This window comes from Neofelis nebulosa, chromosome 1 (genome assembly GCF_028018385.1).
Source record: "Neofelis nebulosa isolate mNeoNeb1 chromosome 1, mNeoNeb1.pri, whole genome shotgun sequence".
Classification (NCBI taxonomy): domain Eukaryota; kingdom Metazoa; phylum Chordata; class Mammalia; order Carnivora; family Felidae; genus Neofelis; species Neofelis nebulosa.
In genome coordinates, this window is record NC_080782.1 from 54,732,843 (window position 1) to 54,752,395 (window position 19,553).

At 38.6% G+C, this 19,553-nt stretch overlaps 2 protein-coding genes and 1 long non-coding RNA gene across 3 annotated transcripts in view; 2 read left to right on the forward strand and 1 right to left on the reverse strand.

The window, feature by feature from the left end:
* The window catches only part of HMMR (hyaluronan mediated motility receptor), a 39,738-nt gene extending 38,435 nt beyond the window's left edge, over positions 1-1,303 (forward strand). The window contains exon 18 of the mRNA XM_058722589.1: positions 440-1,303. Within this exon, the coding sequence (XP_058578572.1) occupies positions 440-459 (20 nt within the window). The 3' untranslated portion in view covers positions 460-1,303. The remainder of the gene's footprint in view (positions 1-439) is intronic.
* Positions 1-19,484, reverse strand: part of LOC131507624 (uncharacterized) — a 53,927-nt gene extending 34,443 nt beyond the window's left edge. Inside the window, exons 1-3 of the long non-coding RNA XR_009259596.1 lie at positions 19,246-19,484; positions 18,189-18,969; positions 17,899-17,970 (exon numbers count right to left, since the gene is read on the reverse strand). This is a non-coding gene — a long non-coding RNA (uncharacterized LOC131507624). The remainder of the gene's footprint in view (positions 1-17,898; positions 17,971-18,188; positions 18,970-19,245) is intronic.
* The window catches only part of MAT2B (methionine adenosyltransferase 2 non-catalytic beta subunit), a 153,054-nt gene continuing 150,702 nt past the window's right edge, over positions 17,202-19,553 (forward strand). The window contains exon 1 of the mRNA XM_058722638.1: positions 17,202-17,361. Coding sequence (XP_058578621.1) covers positions 17,332-17,361 — 30 coding nt within the window. The 5' untranslated portion in view covers positions 17,202-17,331. The remainder of the gene's footprint in view (positions 17,362-19,553) is intronic.

Sequence of the window (19,553 nt, forward strand, 5' to 3'; positions counted from 1 at the left end):
TTTATGAACTGTGAAAATTTGTTGACAGTTTCTGATATAAAAAATTGATATTGGGGCATCTGGGTGGCTCAGTTGGTTAAGCGTTAAGACTCCGGCTCAGGTCATGATCTCACCATTCATGGGTTTGAGCCCTGCATTGGGCTCTGCGCTGACAGCTCAGAGGCTGGAACCTGCTTCGGATTCTGTGTGTCTCTGTCTCTCTCTCTCTCTCTCTCTCTCTCTCTCTCTCTGCCCCACCCTGCTTGTGTTCTCTCTCTCTCTCTCTCAAAAATAAATAAATAAACTTTTTTTTTAATGGTGAATGAAAAAATATAATTATGGTACAAAATATTGCTTCACCTGCCTTACAGAAGGTGGAAATGCCTGTTTTTAGTTTATAATGGCTGACAGATTAGTTTCAACGTAGATTACTAACACCTCTTTTTAATAATTCTTCCAGGCAATACAAACTGCTGTTGAGCTCCTGTGGAGTTTCAAGAATGATGCAAGTAAACATCTGAAAGACCTGTTAAAGATTATTTCATTCTTACTATTTTTATTACTGTTATTGCTATTGTTGCTGTTACTATTATGTTTGTAATGAGTATTTTTAATGTATTTAATATTAACTTACTATCCTTACATATGTAAATGGAAGTTCAGCATTTTTACCAATATGACTTCCGACTTTTTTTTTCTATTGTCTGTACCTCCCCTTGATGCTTACCTTTATCACCTCATTCTAAACCTTCTAAACCTCACTGGCCTTCCATCTTTACAACTCATTCCAGCAAATCAACGTTCCTTTAAAAATCACTCAGATTATTATTCCCCTACTCTGAAACCTTATTTGGTTTCAAGATTCAAATCCATAGGTTTTTTGGTGTGATACTGGAGGCCTTTTCTAATCTGAGCCTCTTTAGGCTAAAACACGTTGGCCCGTTCCTGCCTCTCCGTTGATTGTCTAACAAGGTTCATTCTATCATACCCATCATCCATTTTTCCAGTTCAAATAAGAAATAAGTGTATGCCTAACTCCATAGTAATCTCTTTGTCTCCTACCAGGGTCACTAAGTTGGTCAACAATTTGTGGATTCCTAGACTCTATCTCAGTCCTACTAAATTAGAATCTGGTGTTTAGCTTGAAAATACGCATTTTTAACAAACTCTGCAGTCAATTCTTAGATTCAGTAACACTCTGAAAACCTATGCTCATAACCTCAACAGAATTTGTTATAGAGTGCTTGCCATCTGACTACTGGCTGCTTGGTTAATATTTTTGTAATATGAAATAAAATCACACATTAAGTCATTTACCCAATTATTCAACTTGTATTATATGAAGTTACATTAATGCTTCTATTTAAGGTATATTTATTGTCTCTGCTCTCCCCTCTCTATCTTGTCCCCAGAATCATACTTGGTAGTATATTGTGTAGAAATGGTGAATCGTCATCTAACATAACTGATGTACAAAGTTGGTATGATATTATAAGCCACAGTTCTGAAGAAATATAGAAATTATAAAAAAAAATGCACTTCAAATACAAAGACAAAAATAAGTGAAAATTAAAGCAATTTTAAAACATACCATACTGAGACATGACATTAGCAAGATGGCAGAATAGAACCCTTGGACCTGCCTTCTCCCCACGGACATACTGATTCAGCAATAATACATAGACAAATTCCCCTTGTGAGAAATCCAGAAACTAGTTGAGAGTGCCAAGAATATAAGTAGAGAAAGGATAATATCTTCAGAAATATATCTAAGTGCAAAAGAACGAACCATATATAAAAATCATCTCAAAAACCTTAAAGTATAAAACAGCTAGAAGAAATGTAATAGGAAATCTTCATGACATTGGTCTTAGCGCTGATTTCTCATACCAAAAGTCACAGGCAACAAAAGCAAAGTGGATAAGTGGGACTACATCCAACTAAATTTTCTGCATGACAAATGAAACAACAAAGTGAAAAGAACCTATAGAATTCAAGAAAATATTTGCAAACTGTACATCAAAGGGGTTAATTTTCAAGATGTGTAAGAAATTACAACGCGATAGCAAAATAATAATATAATGTAAAAATTGCTAAAGAATTTGAATAGTTATTTCTCCAAAGAAGACATACAAGTGTTCAACAGCCATAGGAAGAGATGCTCAGAATCACTAGTCATCACAAAGAGACAATATTTCACACCTGTTAGGATGGTTATTATCAAAAAAAAAAAAAAGTAAATATTAGGATATGGAAGCATTAGGACCCTTGTTTTTTGTGGTTTATTTATTTATTTAAATCAAGTTAGTTAACATACAGTGTAGTATTGGTTTCAGGAGTAGAACCCAGTGATTAGAACAATTGTACAGTTGTTGGTGAGAAGGTAAAATAGTGTAGCCACTATGGAAAATAGTATAGAGGTTCCTCAAAAAATTTAAAATAGAACTACCATATGATTCAGCAACCCCACTTCTGAATATTTATCCAAAAGAATTGAAATGAGAATCACAAGAAGGTATTTGCACTTCTGTGTCCATTGCAGTATTATTCACATTAGCCAAGCTATGGAAACAACCTAAACATCCACTGACAGATGAATGGATAAAGGAAATACATACAATGGAATATTATTTGGCCTTTAAAAAAGAAAGAAACCGGGGCGCCTGGGTGGCTTGGTCGGTTAAGCGTCTGACTTCGGCTCAGGTCATGATCTCACGGTCTGTGAGTTCGAGCCCCGCGTCGGGCTCTGTGCTGACAGCTCAGAGCCTGGAGCCTGTTTCAGATTCTGTGTCTCCCTCTCTCTCTGCCCCTCCCCCGTTCATGCTCTGTCTCTCTCTGTCTCAAAAATAAATAAACGTTAAAAAAAAAAAAAAAAGAAAGAAACCCTGCCTTACTGCTATAACAACACAAAATTAGTGGCTTTAAAGAACACAAATTTATTATATAATAATTCTGGAGGTCAGACGTCTACAATGAGTGTTATGAAGCCAAAAAATAGATGTTGGTGGGGCTGTGTCCCTTCTGAAGGCTCTAGGGACAAATCTATTTTCGTGTCTTTTCTAACTTCTAGTGGCTGCCTGCATTCCTTGGCCCATATCTCCTTCCTCCATCTTCAAAGCATCACTCCAACCCCTGCTTCAATTGTCACATCTTTCTTACTCTGACCTTCCTCCTTCCATCTAAGGACCTTTTGATTATATTGGACCCACAGAGTTGATCAAGTATAATCTTCCCATCTCAAAGTCTCTAATAATATCTGGAAAGTTCCTTTTGTCATATAAAGTAATATTCATAGGTTCCAGAGATTACTATGTGGACATTATTGAAAGAACCATTGTTTTGTTTACCACAGTCATCAAAGATGATACAGTATTTCCAAGGTGTTCTTGGACACTTGATCTTGGAATCCAGCCATCTTTTGTTGATTCCCTTCCTTCAAGCCAACTGCCCCAGGTGATGTGGAACAGCAATGAATGGCCTGGGCTGATCCCTACCCAAATTACAGATTCATGGGCAAAATAAATACCCAAGTTATAGATTTGTGGGCAAAATAAATAACAGCAATTAGGACGATAATTGATCCTAAAATTCTTACCAGACCACCTTCTGTTTAATTACTATTTATGTTAGGTGTAACGGTCCATTACTCTATCTTTTTGTGTATTTCCTTCCACATTCCTGTTAAAATTCAACACTGCACAAATTCAGTTGTCTGTATCTTATGCTTTTGTACCCAGACTGTTGAACAGTACTAAATAAAATCCACTAATATTAAAGATAGTGACCATGTCCCGCTTTCCAACCTTAAGTAGGCTCTTGATGTCACCAAACAATTCTGTGTTTCTTTTTCTTTCCCTTTTTTTTTTTTTCTTTTTAGGTAGGCTCCACACCAAACATGAGGCTCAAACTAATGACCCTGAGACTAAAATTCACATGCTCTGCATACTGAGCCAACCAGGCACCCCTCTTTCCCATTTTTAATTTTCCTCAAACCTCAGACTTCAGCATCTCCCTTAGCCACTGATAGCTATTTCTACTTAAATAAAATAGAAATAATCGATGGTGGAATTTCCTCAAAATGTAGGTTATTCAATAAATAGTTTCAGGATGACTGGCTTTCCATATAGAGGAAAGAAGTTGTATATTTCACCTCACTTTCAAACCAAAAATAAAATACAGATTAAATTTAAAAATCTAATCATAGTACAAGATAATGTGAGTGTCTTTATAATTTCAAAATGGAGAAATTTTGTAAAGACTATGAAGCCCCAAAATACAGCTGTGATTTCATAAAAAGTAAAAGAATCTGGATGAAGAAAAGTTCCATAATCAAAGGACAAACACATATGATAGGCAAAGCAGAATTTCTTTTGATTAGAGAGTTCTATAAATGAATAAGGATAACACTAAAAGTCCAAAAGTAGGCAAGATCTATGCAGACAGAACCTAGAAGAAATGTGAATGTTCTTTAATTTTGAAAAGATAATCTTATTATCCAAGAAATGTAAAGTAAAATGAAATGCCGATACTTCCATATCAGATTAACAATGATCCAAAAATATGATGATAGGGGTACCTGGGTGGCTCAGTCAGTTAAGCAGCTGACTCTTGATTTCAGTTCAGGTCGTGATCTCATGGTTTATGGTTCAAGCCCCACGTTGGGGTCTGGCTGACAGTGGAGAGCCTGCTTGAGATTCTCTCCCCCTCTCTGTCCCACTCCACTCATGCACTCTCTCTCTCTCTCAAAAATAAATAAACTTTTTTAAAAACTGATTTAAAAAAACTATGATGATACACTATAGATACATTACTAAAAATCAACTGGACAGTATCTGTTAAAGTAAAAAAAAACATGTGTTCTTTGACCCAGAAATTTTCTCCCAGGACTTTGTCTTTCAGATATCTATACAAAGCCTTCAGTATAAGAATATTCCCTGTAAAATTGTTTGGTAGCAAAAGGCAATACAGTCCCTGATGAGCTAAGGGGTTAACTAAGATCTTACTTCGCAAAGTACTTAGTAACCTAGTGGAGTCTGTAAGCCCATCCAAGTCAGGTCAGGAGGTAAGCACGACCCAGGACCTGAAGAAATGGGTAGGGGTGAGTCAGATAAAGAAGGATCATAGATACGAGGATTCACTGGAAATGTAACATCAAATGGGAAAGTACAAGAGTTTGGCACATTTGAGAAACAACATTCAATATCACCAGTAGAAAAATGGCAAGAAGTTAAACTGCAAGGATAAGTAGATCTGACTGCGCAAATCACAAGGAGAAAACACAAGAAATTTGATCTTTGGGGTGCCTAGTTATCTCAATCAGTAAAGCATCCGACTCTTGATCTCAGGGTCATGAGTTCAAGCCCCACATTGAACTTTAACCTATGGACAATGGTGAGCTATTAAAGGGCATCAGATATGTTTTTGAATGTCACTCTGCTGCGTGGAAAATTAATTCTATGAGAATAGACCAGAAGTCAGATCATTTATCCAGTAATATTTACTGGTACCTAGTATGTGTTACATTCTGTCTATTTGCTTTAGGAAAAGAAGAAAAAGGGGTGCCTGGGTGGCTCATCGGTTAAGTGTCCCACTTCGGCTCAGGTCATGATCTCATGGTTCATGGATTCAATCCCCACATCAGGCTCTGAGCTGACAGCTAGGAGCCTGGAGCCTGCTTCAGATTCTGACAGCTAGGAGCCTGGAGCCTCCTCAGCTCATGCTCTGTCTCTCTGTGTGTGTGTGTGTGTCTCTCTCTCTCTGTCTCTCTCAGAAATAAATAAACATTAAAAAAAAAAAATTTTTTTAAAGAAGAAAAAAAGATAATAGTCTAAATAAAAGCAGAAGATGGCCCATAGCCTGGTTTGGACAATGGATGAGTGACCTTGGTATTCCCTGAGATAAAGAACTTGGGTGAAAGAGCCCATTTGCCAAGTGAAGTAAACACATTTGGTTTGGAACATACTGAGTTTGAGGTGGAGATATCAGGTAGAATCTTGTATATACAGGTCCTCAGGAGAAGGCTCTGGACAACACATACACATCTGGGAATGGTGAGTGTGCAGATGGTAACTGATCCTTATTGACCAGTCATGTAACAACTACCAAGGTTGGGGCGCCTGGGTGGCTCAGTTGGTTAAGCATCCACCTTCAGCTCAGGTCATGATCTCATGGTTTGTGACTTCAAGCCCTGTGTTGGGCTCTGTGCTGACAGCTCAGCTTTGGAGCCTGGTTTGGATTCTCTGTCTCCTTCTCTCTCTGCCCCTCCCCAACTTGTGCTCGCTCTCTCTCTCTCTCTCTCTCAAAAAAACAAAAAACAAAAAACAACCACCAAGGTTTTTTTTAATAATCACTATGCCAGAGACTACAGAAATGTATGAAGACAGTTCCTATCTTCACAGAGCTTTCAGTCTAGGGAGAAAGAATCACACTTATGCGCGTATAGTTACAAACTGATTTCATTATGCTAAAGAAAAAGTAGCACAGCTTTAATAATAAGATAGAGGTACAGAAGGTAATAAATGACTCTAACAGTGGATTCTATCAAGGACTACATGAGTGAGAGGCCAGTGACATCACCTTTCCGTACTGTTGCCAAAAATCATCATCATCATCATCATCATCATCATCATCCCAGCCCCAGATCTCCCCAAAGAGAAGTATATCTAGGGAAGAGTGTTCAGACCTTTCAGAAATCAGCTGTGAAATGAATGGATTACATTTCTGAGGGAGTGCCAGGCTAGGATGTACTGAAGGTGTGGATGTGGTATCTGTAGAAGGAAAGGGCTGAACTTTGGACTGTTTTAATCCTTTAGGCTTTTGCTTCAAGGGTTTTGGCATGCTGCCTGCCAGGAACATGCAGGATCTGGTCTGTGTCTGCTGAGGCTGACAGGTGAAAATTCGAGTGATCAGAAGCCTGGGCTTGGGAATTAAGCACCATGTGTACTTCAGCTCAGGCCCTGTATATCCACATTAGCCCTTAACCTTAAATACCAGTTCATGCTCACACTACTGACAAGAAAGCATCGTCCACAGTTTGGAATGCCCTGCCTCCTTTCTCACCATCCCTGGAACCGTCCCTCCAGATCCTCTCTTTTTGCTGTTATTCGTGATTTCTATGGAAATATCCCCTGAAAATAGGGTGGGGGTCCAAAAAGTGATGGCAATGTAAAACAGAAGGCCCCAGAACCTAGAGACATGGAGACATCCACTCTCTTTACAAAAGTTTTTGTTGAGACTCCGGGTCTAACTCATTCAATATTCGTCTTTTTCAATGTTTTATTTATGTATTTATTTTTGAGAGAGAGAGAGAGAGAGAGTTTGGGAGAGGGGCAGAGAGAGAAGGAAACACGGATCCAAAGCAGGCTCTGTTCTTACAGCAGAGTTAATGCTGAGCTCAAACTCACGAACCCTGAGATCAGGGTCCTGAGCCAGAAGTCAGACGCTCAACGTCTTAGCCCCCCAGGTGTCCCCAATATTCCTTTAAATTAGGAGTCACCTGAGCCTTGATCTCCAATCAAATTTTTGTCAACTAGATTTTCTGGAGACTATCATGACAGAGAGGCTCCAATACCCTCCCTTCCCATCTCAGTCACAATGTTTACCTCTTCTCCCTGAGTCAGGAAAAAGGACTGAGCCTCTTTTACCCCCATCCACTTCATAATCCTCATTAGCTGTACATTCAAGACAATAACAACAGCAGGGCAAATATTTGCTATTTTGTGTATTTTCACTTAAACCATCCTAATTCTGGCTCTATGGATGCTGCAAGGTGGGTAGGAGAAAATTAAGACAGTGCTACGAGAAATAAAATTTTTTAAAAATTTCAAAGATTAAGATTTCAAAATCTTATCTTACTATACAATACTTTAAAGCTCATATTCAGAGAGATGACCAAAGGAAGAGAAATAAATGTAAAATCTTTGAAAAACAGTAAGTTGTGCTTATTGACGAGCACAAGCTAGAGATTTTTTTTTTTGAGTATTTTTTAAATTTATTTTTGAGAGAGAGAGAGACAGAGTGCAAGCAGGGGAGGGGCAGAGAAAGAAGGAGACGCAGACTCTGAAGCAGGCTCCAGGCTCTGAGCTGTCAGCACAGAGCCCAATGCAGGGCTCAAAGTCAGGAACCATGAAATCTTGACCTGAGTGGAAGTTGAACACTTAACTGACTGAGCCACCCAAGCGCCCCAGGCTAGAGATATTTAAAGCCACCTGTGAAAAAGGTACGGAGTAAGTTCTTTCTGCCTTGTCTTTCTCATTCTAACCCACTGTAGTTTCGTTTCTGTCCCCAGTCCTCTGCAAAACTACTGGCAATTTCTCCTGTGAATTCTTGAAATGCTCTGTTTTCCAGAGAGCCAATGCCATGTATTTGGTTTTCCTTTCACCTAACTGCTGCTTTTCTCACTCCTTTACTGCACCATCTTGTACCTGACTTGTAATTATTGGAGGGAGTAAGGAGTTGAACCTGGACTCTCTTCTCTTCTTTATCAACATTCTGTCCCTAGACAATCTCATTAAGTCTTATGGACTTTGTCACCTCCATATACTCATTGACTTAGCTGAGTAACATCAATGGAGGCAATTAGGTGAAAGTTGTTAGGTTACAGGATACTTACAGGTTCGAAAGTGGGACCCCAAAGATTAGTTATTAATTGTAAATGGTGAAAAAATGTGCCACCAGGGACACCTGGCTGGCTTAGTCGGTGGAGTGTGTGACTCTTGATCTTGGGGTCATGAGTTTGAGCCCCACATCAGGTGTAGAGATTACTAACAATAAATAAATAAATAAATAAATAAATAAACAAACAAACAAACTAAATATATATATATATGTATATATATATATATATATATATATATATATATATATATATATACCAAATATATATACACTCTACCAAATGGTAAGACACCACTAATATTGGGATGACTTTTTGTCAGGTGCCTCCTAATATGATACAATATGCGTATGCAGCATTATAATCTAATCAAGTCTCCAAAGAAAAAAATCACTCTACAGAAAATACAAGGTTAGTGAAGTATTATATGAATGCTTGAAGAAAATCATCAGGTAACTGGGTATCGTCTTTTCAAAAAGCCAATGTGATGGGCAGGAAGAGGGGCGGGGTAGGGGGAAGGAAACAGTGGGGAGTATTACTGTTCACGCAAAAACCTGCACACAAAAGTTTGCAGCAGCTTTATTCATATTTGCCAAAACTTGGAAACTACCTAGATGAAGGTATAAATACATTGTGGTACATCCAGACAATGGAATATTAATCAGCGCTAAAAAGAATGAGCCACATAGCCATAAAAAGCCATGGAGAAAACAAATCCATATTAGTAAGAGAAGCCAACCTGGAAAGACTATCTACTGTACAATTCTAACCATGTGACATTCTGGAAAAGACAAAATTATGGAGACAAAAAGATCAATAGTTGCCAAGAGCCGACTGGGGGAGGAAAGGGATGAATAGGTGGAACCCGGAGGATTTTTAGGGCAGTGAAAATGCCCTGTATGGTACCACAAAGATAGATATGTTTAAATCCACAGAATGTACCACACCAAGAGTCAACTAATGTAAACTGTGACTTTGGGTGATTGCAAAGTGTCAGTGTAGGTTCATTCACTGTAACAAATGTACCACTCTTGTGGGGGATGTGGATAATGAGGGACACTGCAACTGTGAGGTACAAGGGGCTGGCAGGGGGCATAAGGGGAATTTCTGTACCTTCCGCTCATTTTTCCTATGAACCTAAAACCACTCTAAAAACAGTCTTAAGGAAAAAAAAAAAAAGGAGATGAATAAAGCAAACAAAATGTGAAAATGTGCAGACCTTGGTGGTATGTTTTTTGTTTTTTGTTTTTTTTAAGGTATAAAATACATTCTTGGAACAATTAGAGAAATTACAATGTAGATGATAATATGGAATTGTGAATCTTCCTAAGTGTGACAATGGTATTGTAGTCATATGATAGACTGACCTTACTTTTAGAAAATGAATGCTGATGTTTTTAATAAGACTAAAATGTCATGACATAGAAAGAGTAAAATGTCATGATGTTTACAACTTATTTTGAAGTGTTTCAGAAAAACAAATTTAATTTCAAATATATAGAGAGAAAGCAAGTATAGCAAAATAAACAATTGTAGAGCTTAGGTAGAAAGTATAAGGCTGTTTGTTCATTAAACTCTTCTCTAAATTTTTCTGTAAGTTTGAAAATTTTTATAATTAAAAAGTTTTTAAAATCCTCCTACATTAGATGACACAAAGACCCGCCCCCCAAAAAAAATCTGCATTAGCTAAAAACTTACTTATGTACAATTTTCGTTCATTTTGAGGCTTCTCCTCAAAGTTCTGACTCATGTATCCCTCCTTCCTCATCACCCCCAGCTGACGATATTACCACACACTTAACTGAAAACTGAAACAGATGGGCAGGACTTCCTCATCTTTCCTCTTTTAATTTTTCCAACTGAATATATGTGTCCTCAGATTCTCTTGCCTTTATTCCTTGCAGTACCTTGTATTATTGTTCAAAATACGGTAATCCCAGGGGCAGGATTATACTTCTCCACTCCACTGATGGCAGACTAAACCACTAGACTTGCAGTGTCTTCCTTCAGGAGAATTCTACATCCCTGTCTCCATAAATATGAATTGGACAACAACCTTATTTTCAAACAAGGTCACATTCTGAGGTGCTGTGGATTAGGACTTCAACATGTCATTCTGGGAGGCATAACTTAACCTATAATACCTCCTATCAATTAATTGATCACACTCCTTGTTATACAAACATACTCTAATAGTAGACCTTTTAAAACTAAGCAAAAAACAGGGCAAAACAAAACTCACAGTCTTTCTTGGGTATTAAATCCGCCCCCACTCCCATGCCTTTACCCCTTCCCAGTGTTTGGAAGAGTTTTCTACAATATTGAGCTCATCTTTATTTTCCATTCCTTTCTCTCATCCTTTGGTTGAACTTTTGTACCCCTCCTCCACTAACCTGTGAAATTCAGTGGCCACTTCCAAGAATTTGGCAATGTTCCCTGGAGAGTGGTGGTGGTTTCACAGCTCTGGATATACTGAAAACCATTGAATTCTACACTTTATTTTTTTTTAAGTTTATTTTTAAAGTTTATTTTATTTTGAGAGAGACAGAGAATGTGAGCGGGGGAGGGGCAGAGAGAGAGGGAGTGAGAAAGAATCCCAAGCAGTCTCCTCACTGTAGGCACAGAACACAATTCCGGGCTTAAACTCACCAACCCTGAGGTCATGACCTGAGCCAAAATCAAGAGTGAGACACTTAACCCACTGAGCCACTCAGGCACCCTGAATTCTACACTTTAAAAGGTTGACTTTTAAGGTTTTTTCTTTTCCCCCTGACTTTCAAGCTTCCTTATATAGCATAGCAATTAGCTCTTGATTTCTCATGCATCATATATATTTTCTCCCAGTTTTTCTTTTGACTTGGATAATTATCACTATTATTGTTGCTATTGTTGTTATGCAGATATTTACAAAAATCTATATAGTCTACTTTGTTGATATTTTCACTGTTGGTTTCTGAATTTTATGATATGCTCATAAAAGACTTCCTCCCTCCAAGATTATTATATACATTTTCCTCTAGTAATTTTTCCCCACATTTTAAACTTTTTTAATATGTTAATATGTTTAATTTATTTTAATGGGGCACCTAGGTGGCTCAGTCAGTTGAGACTCAGCACCCAACTCTTGATTTCGGTTCATGAGATTGAGCCCCTGTCACGCTGTGCATTAAGGCACGGAGCCTGCTTGGGATTCTCTCCCTCTCTCTCTGGCCCTCCCCCACTCTCATTCTCTCTCAAAATAAATAAATAAACATTTATGAAACCGTTAAAAATAACTTATTTTAGTACAAGTGAGGTAGGAAACCAGGAAACAACTATGTTGTTTTAATGATTAAATTCTAATTTGTCTTTATTCCCTAATAAATCCCCATATGCATATTTGAGTCTATGAGTTAATTAGTATAAAAAGTATCTTTCTCACAAACCTCAGGGTTAAGAGGAAGATCGGATTTGGAGGACAAGATGATGAATTAATATTAAATTTACTTTTAGTTTCTTGGACCTGTGAGTTTGATATACCAGAGGAACATACAGGTAAGATACCTTTTAGGCATCTGGAAATGGGAAAACATAGCTTAGGACAGAGTCATTCATGTAGGTATTAGAGTCACAGAGATGGGAACATCTGAGATAGTGGAATCAAAGGGTATTCTAAAAGTGGAGAGGAAGGGCGCCTGGGTGGCTCAACCAGTTAAGCTTCTGACTCTTGATTTTGGCTCAGGTCATATCTCACAGTCATGAGATAGATCCCTGGGTTGGACTCTGTGCTGACAGCATGAGCCTGCTTGGGATTCTCTTTCACCCACTCTTTCTTTTTTTTTTTTTTTTTTAAATTTTTTTTTCAACGTTTTTTATTTATTTTTGGGACAGAGAGAGACAGAGCATGAACGCTGGAGGGGCAGAGAGAGAGGGAGACACAGAATCGGAAACAGGCTCCAGGCTCCGAGCCGTCAGCCCAGAGCCCGACGCGGGGCTCGAACTCACGGACCGCGAGATTGTGACCTGGCTGAAGTCGGACGCTTAACCGACTGCGCCACCCAGGCGCCCCTCACCCACTCTTTCTGCCCCTCCCCTGCTCTCTCTCTCTCTAAATAAATAAATAAAATTAAAAATAAATAAAAATTAAAATGGAGAAGTGGGGAGGTAAGAGGAGGTTATAAAACAGAAGCAACAAAAATCCTTGCTCTTGCCCTTGGGGTATCATTCATTATAATTTAGAGATCTATTTCTTAAACTTGAAAAAAGTGTGCATATCCTATCAAGGAAAAAGTTTTACATTTCTTAGGGCCTAATGAGTTTAGAAATTTAAATACTGTCCATTTAGTTCATCATTTGTACTGTAACAGAACTCAAGGGGTGGAAATGGAACACAATCCAAAGAAGCCTTGAAAGCAAAGAACTTTTTGTTACTTGTTACAAGTTAGGAGGGGGTTGGGGGTGGATAGCTCTCAAAGCATTATCTCCCTATGGAGTTAGTACAGGAAGCTTTTATTCAGTGTATTAGGGGGCAGTGGCAGGGAGCTTGCATGTGCATTAAGGAACATATATGCATATTCTATCACTTAGGTACTCTGGTTCAATTGCACATGCGTAGCACATCAACATGTTAGAACATACATTGTATGTTCAAAAACTGGTGGAAAACCCCACCCATTGGAGGAGATCTTAGTATTATAATGAGCTAAAGGTAACTTCAGGACAGCTCAGGGGGAATTGTGTGTTCCAAATTAGTTCAAAATGGCTCATACAAGGGGTACCAGGCAAAACACCTACCCAGGTGTCTGCTTGGCAGGAACTACTGGTCCTGCAAAACAAAACACATTTTGTGCCTCCCCCCACCCCCCCTTCTGCTGATAGCTTGCATCCTAGAGAACACTACCAATGCAATGGTTAACACTACCTCAAACTAGTATACTGGATATTGTTGACTGAATCTAAGGTTGTGACCCAAATGCCCAAAATATGACTGTGATATTGTTTTGAAATTGAGGTATAAATTACATATAGTAATACAGTGAAATGAACAGCTTTTAATTCTTTTTTTAAATTCTATTGCAACTTATTTTATTTTTAAAAATTTTTATTATTAATTTTTAAAATATTCTATACAGCCAATATAGAGCTTGAACTCAGGACCCTAAGATCAGAGTCACATGCTCTACCAACTGAGGCAGCCAGCCAGCCTCCCCTATATATAATTCTTATAGTTTGATAAGCATATTGAAGATATAAAACTATCAAGATAGAGGCGCCTGGGTGGCTCAGTCGGTTGAGCATCTGACTTCAGCTCAGGTCATGATCTCACAGTTTGTGAGTTCGAGCCCCACATCAGGCTCTGTGCTGTCAGCTCAGAGCCTGGAGCCTGCTTCAGATTCTGTGTCTCCTTCTGTCTCTCTGCCCCTCTCCCACTTGTGCTCAATCTCTGTCTCTCAAAAATAAATAAATGAAAAAAAAATTTTAAGCTATCAAGATAGAAAATGTAAAAAAAAAAGATATAAAATATTTCCATTATTTGGGAAAGTTCATTTATGGCCTTTATGATCAATCTCTACCTTTCCCCCAAGCTAGTTTCTTTTACCATAGATTAGTTTCAACTGGTTTTAGAATTTCACATATATGGAATCATACTCTCTTGTGTCTAGCTGCCTTAACTCAGCATAATGATTTTGAGTTTCATTCATATAGTTCGTTTCTTTGTATAGCTAAGTAAGATACCAGTACTATGAATATACCATAATCTACTTATCCATTCATCTATTAATGGATATTTGAGCTGTTTCCAATTTTAGGTTGTTTTGAATTCAGCTGCCATGAATATTCTTGCACAAGTCTTTATGTACATATGCTTTAATTTCTCCTGGGTGATCATCTAGAAACAGAATTACTGAGTTAAGGGTTCAACTTTATAATAAATCACGAGTTTTCTAAAGTGGTTGTATCATTTGATACTCCCACTAGCAATAAATGAGCAACCTAGTTGCTGAAAATGCTTTTTAGCATATGATATTATCAGTCTTTTAAATTTTAGCCATTCCATTAGGTATGTAACGGTATTGTAACCAAACTAACATAAATTCAATCCTTGGTAAGTCACAGGTAAGAGCTACGCCCCAGGTGGAGTTGTCACACACAGTAAACTTTATTTGCAGCAAATAAGGAGATCACAGGGAATAGCTTCGAAAGCCATGAGTCCCTGAGCAAGGGTGAATGGATTCCTTTTATTCAGGGTTAGGATGCAAGTAGAAAGGGGAACCTCATCAGCATATGTAGAAGCAGGCATAAGATTGTGCATGCGCCTTAAGGAAACATGCCTATACATGTGTTCTGTGAATGAGGCTTGTTCCCCGCTACCGCCCCCCGCGCCCCCCCCCCCCCAGCCAGGTGGAGATTTTAGTATTATAATGAGGTAAAGTCATTTTACTGTCAGTAAATGTAAAAAATGTAAAAAGACTAAAAAAATGACTGTCAGTCACCCCACAGATCACTCAATGGTCCATTTCCACAGGCATGATTCCGGGGTTGAGCTCAAACTTGTCTGGAGGTCTGGGCCTGCAGATTCTTTGCCCTACCATTTGATACTGCTTGAGGGGTAGTTGCAGTTTCGGGATACTCTGCTCTTCAGGTCTTTTGCCTGAGTTAAGAGATAAGCTGGAAAGAAGAGCTTAAGGAAAAATGTGGGACAAAGGTCGGTGGGTATAAACAGGTAAGTAGTAAAGGTCAGGTCTTGGGGTCTAGCCGGTGACAGTATTTCAGTATGATTTTAGTTTGCATTTCCCATATGCTGAGCATCTTTTTATGTAATTATTGACCAATTTTCTGTCTTTGTTAAGTATGTGTTCCAAGTGTCCTTTTTTTAAGTTTATTTTGGGGGGGGGGCGGGGAGAGAATTGTAAGCAGGCTCCACACTGTCAGTGCAGAGCCCCACGTGGGGCCTGAACCCACAAACCGTGAGTGAGATCGTGACCTGAGCCAAAACCAAGAGTTGGACACTCAACCGACTGAGCCACCCAAGGTGTCCCAAAATTGTGTTCATTTTTTAAATGATTTTAAAAAACAATTGAGTTGTAGTGTTGTCAATAACCAACCTCTGTGTTTCGGATCCAAAATCTAACATGAAGACAGAGTTTGGAATAAAGAGGAACAATAGCTTTATTGCTTTGCAGGGTAAAGGCAGCTGCAGCAGGCCATGGCTTTCAAAAACCGCAAGCCCCCTTCCTGCCCACCCCTTCTGCAGACAAAGAGGCTGGGGGATTTTATAGAGAAATAGAGGATCTAGCCAGTTTAGACACGAATTGTGTATGTGTTTTCAGGGTGGAACTGGGTTCCTGAAACAAAACGCTAAGAAGGGAAGGTTTACTGAATGGAGGAGGGAAGGAAGGTTGGAGGAAGAGAGGGAAGGGGTTACTCAGTTTAAAATCAAGCTTTGCTGAAGCATTCGTGCAGCCATTTTGATTTTTGTTCAGCTTTATGCGTTTTTAAAATAAGTTATTTAAGTAATCTCTACACCCAATGTGGGGCTTGAACTCACAACCCCAGATCTAGAGTCATGCCCCTCTAACTCAGCCAGCCAGGTGCCCCTCAACTTCATGCTTTCAAGCAGTTTCAACAGGTGTACTTTAAATATTCTGACTAGAAATCCTGTTCAGATATATGCACCAAGATTTTTTCCCTCAGTTTGTGATTTGCCTATTTGTTAATATTGTCTTTTGATGGGTACAAGTTCTTCTATTTTGATAAATTTTAATTTATCAATTTTAAGAAATTGTATAGTCCTCCATTACTTATAGACCTTCTGCATGTCTCATAGAGTTTACTACGTGCTGTGTGCCCTAAGTGTGTAGAATATAACGACTTAATATAGAGTTAGCTCTATCTAAATGGCAATTTTTTTATTGTTCTTAAATTGTTACAGAACCATAGTCCAGAACAATGGTTCAAATTTAACTGAGCATATTCATTGTCCTTGAAATAGTTAAAAATAAGATTATTGGACTTAACTCCTACAGAATGACTTAGTTTCATAGGTTCTGGGGTACAGACAGGTTTGGGAATTGCTGATCTAGAAGTCCTTAATGCCTGGCCAAACTTAAAGCTACTCAGTCTACCATTTCCTCAGTCAGAAGGCAGATCAGTGTTAATAGAAATGACCTGCTGCATTTTGTCGGGAGCTGTTACCACCAGTGCCTTTTAATGTCCTTTGAAATAGTTAATGAGGAGACACCGGGAGGAAAAACACTGAAAAACTTTACAAAGATTCTGTTGTAATAACCATAATGTGTAACTGAATAAAATATTTCAGAATAGGAATCAATCAATTGCATGATCTGCCTTCTTTCCATCTGTGAGCTCTTGCTTTTCTTCTTCCAGAGAAAATTGCAACAAGTATTCACAGGAAGTTTTTTTTTTTTTGCTTCTTTGTTTCTTCTTTAAAAAAAAACAACAAAACAACACTGGTTCTCCTAATGGTTTTGTAATGGACCTTAACTTGGCAGGCAATTAAACATGAAACTTCTCATTGGGTATTTTCAGGACTGCCAGGGGGAATCAGCTGCCAGTTTACTGCAATGTGGAAAACTGCATGAGATTCTGGGATTGGAATCAAAATGCTAATTTAAAAGGTCGAGTGAAGCTGAAGCTCACGTTTTTCCGTGCCTGCGCTCTCTTCAGGCAGAACAAAGACCCAGGCAGAAGCGGCAGAGACTCATCCCAAGTCTGTTTTCCTGAGATATTTTGGAATCATGCCTGAAATGCCGGAGGACATGGACCAGGTAAGAGCCAGATATTCAAGAAATGAAGCATTCTGGAGTTAGTTTCTTTTAAAAGCATCCCAGTGAAACCAAAAAGGTGTGTTAAAAGAAGAAAAAAGAAACGGGGTGTCATTCATTTCTTTAAAACATGTAACTTTGGAACATGGAAGAATAAACCAAGTTTAATTATTGACCCTGGGAACCAGGTTATGGAGAGCTCAGCTAAGACTCATTAATTGACAAAAATTAAATGCAAAACAGAACAGCAGCTTCATTTACCACATTAAATGCAATGATGTAGGTGAAGGTTCTATGTAACTAAGGATTTTATCTGTAATTGTGTGCTCCAGCCTTTCTTTGTCTTAGCATGAACTGAACTGCTAACATAACTTTTAGCTCCAGGCTGCTCTCTTTAAATTTATAGACTTAGCCACCATACGTACTTGGATATTGTCTACAACAATGGCATTTTTGTTCACAAAGAAACTTTCATCTTTAAAGAGAATGATAAAAAACTATACATGAACATATACCTTTAGAACTATATGCAAGTTTTACCTGGGAGCTATCAGACCAGGTTCTCAAAAGTAGGTGAGAAAACTCTTGTTCCTAACTCTACACAAGGCTGCTCTGCAAAATAAATAAATAAATAAATAAAAATAAATAAATAATATGCAATGAAATCTTATTCATATTGAACACTTACTTTTTTTTATTAATAGAAAAATTAGGTTGCATCGCAACGTTGTATCTAGAAATTAAAAAAAAAACAAAAATCTCCCAGTTTTTAAAGGAGGAGGATTAGGAGGATCTTAAATTTGCCTCTCCTACCTCCCACCCATACTCACCTTTCTCTTTGTCTGCAGATTATGAATGTTTAATGCTGGGACAGTCCTCTCAAGGACTGTCTGAATAATGCTAAACTGATTAAGGGTAGCAGCTTGCATAAAAATAAAACTCCGAAAACGAGGGGCCTCAGGTTCTCTTCCCCCACCGTTCCCAAAAAAAAAAAAAGACTTAACACGAATAAAGAAATGAGTTCTTGTTGGGGGGTTGGGCAGAAAGGAAATTCACGGGGCTCAGACAAAGAAAAACTTTTTCAAAAGGCTGCTTAGTCTTCGGCTCTAAAGTAAACTAAAGGGATTATGAAAAGAAGCCCTTTTAAGAAAAATCCAAGCATCGGTCACACTTGTGAGCGACTTTTCAGTTTTGGTATCGTGTATGTCTGAATAAGGACACTCGGATTGGAGCGGTGAAATGTTGGCGAACCCTACAGGGTCTATGGCGGGTTTTTTCCTGAGTAAATTTCTCAGGCATTCCAACTGATAGGCATTTTGCCGTTTTGAGCTAGGAAGGAAACCAGTTGCCAGAGAGGTCGTTCTCAACACTTAGATATGTTGTTTCTGATTTGTTACTTTTAAGAAGTCATACAGGTGGTGGAAGGTCCAGACATTACTCTGTCTCTTGGTTTCGTCCTTAATTTACGATGGTTACGGAGGCCAGGCTGGCGTAGCCTAACGGGGCAGTTCCTAATGTGATGCTTCTCAAAGGTGGTCGGTGGGGTTTTGACTCCTATTAAATCCACTGAAATGTAGAGTCCCTGGTTTTATATTACCGCAGATTTTCATTCTGTAAATACAGGTAAAGTCCGAGAATCTGCGTTTTGAAGAGGCACCTAAGTTATTCCTCTCCTTACCCTCCTCTTTTGTACTAGTTAAAAATAGTTTGATTTATTTGGAATTTGACACATACTACATTTTAGCATCCCAGAACGACAAATGGGTTGTTGAGGTTGTTAATGATTCAGATGCCAGGACTTGTATTTTTATTCTTCGTCTTTCTAAATCTCTGTAAGAAACATTCCTAATGCTGTACGTCCACTGTGCTCCCTCCTTCCCTTCTTACCTAAACACACCCCATGGCTTTAAAATGTTTTCTCCTACTAAACGTATTTCATGCTCAGTTGATTCCCATGCACTGCGCAGTCTGCAAACTTGAAGCCTCAGGCGATCCAGTTTAATCCTTCCCTAGTCAAGAAGAGAGACGAAGAGAGAAAATAGTACATAAAATAAACAATCTTCCCCAAAACAAAACTTGTATTCATTGCTTAAGGCCAAGGCCTTTGTTTTGTGTATCCCTTTAAGAGTTGGGGGGTGGGCTGGCCGCGTACAGGACGCTGCCCGGCCCCTTTCGGAGGCATTCACGGAATGTGG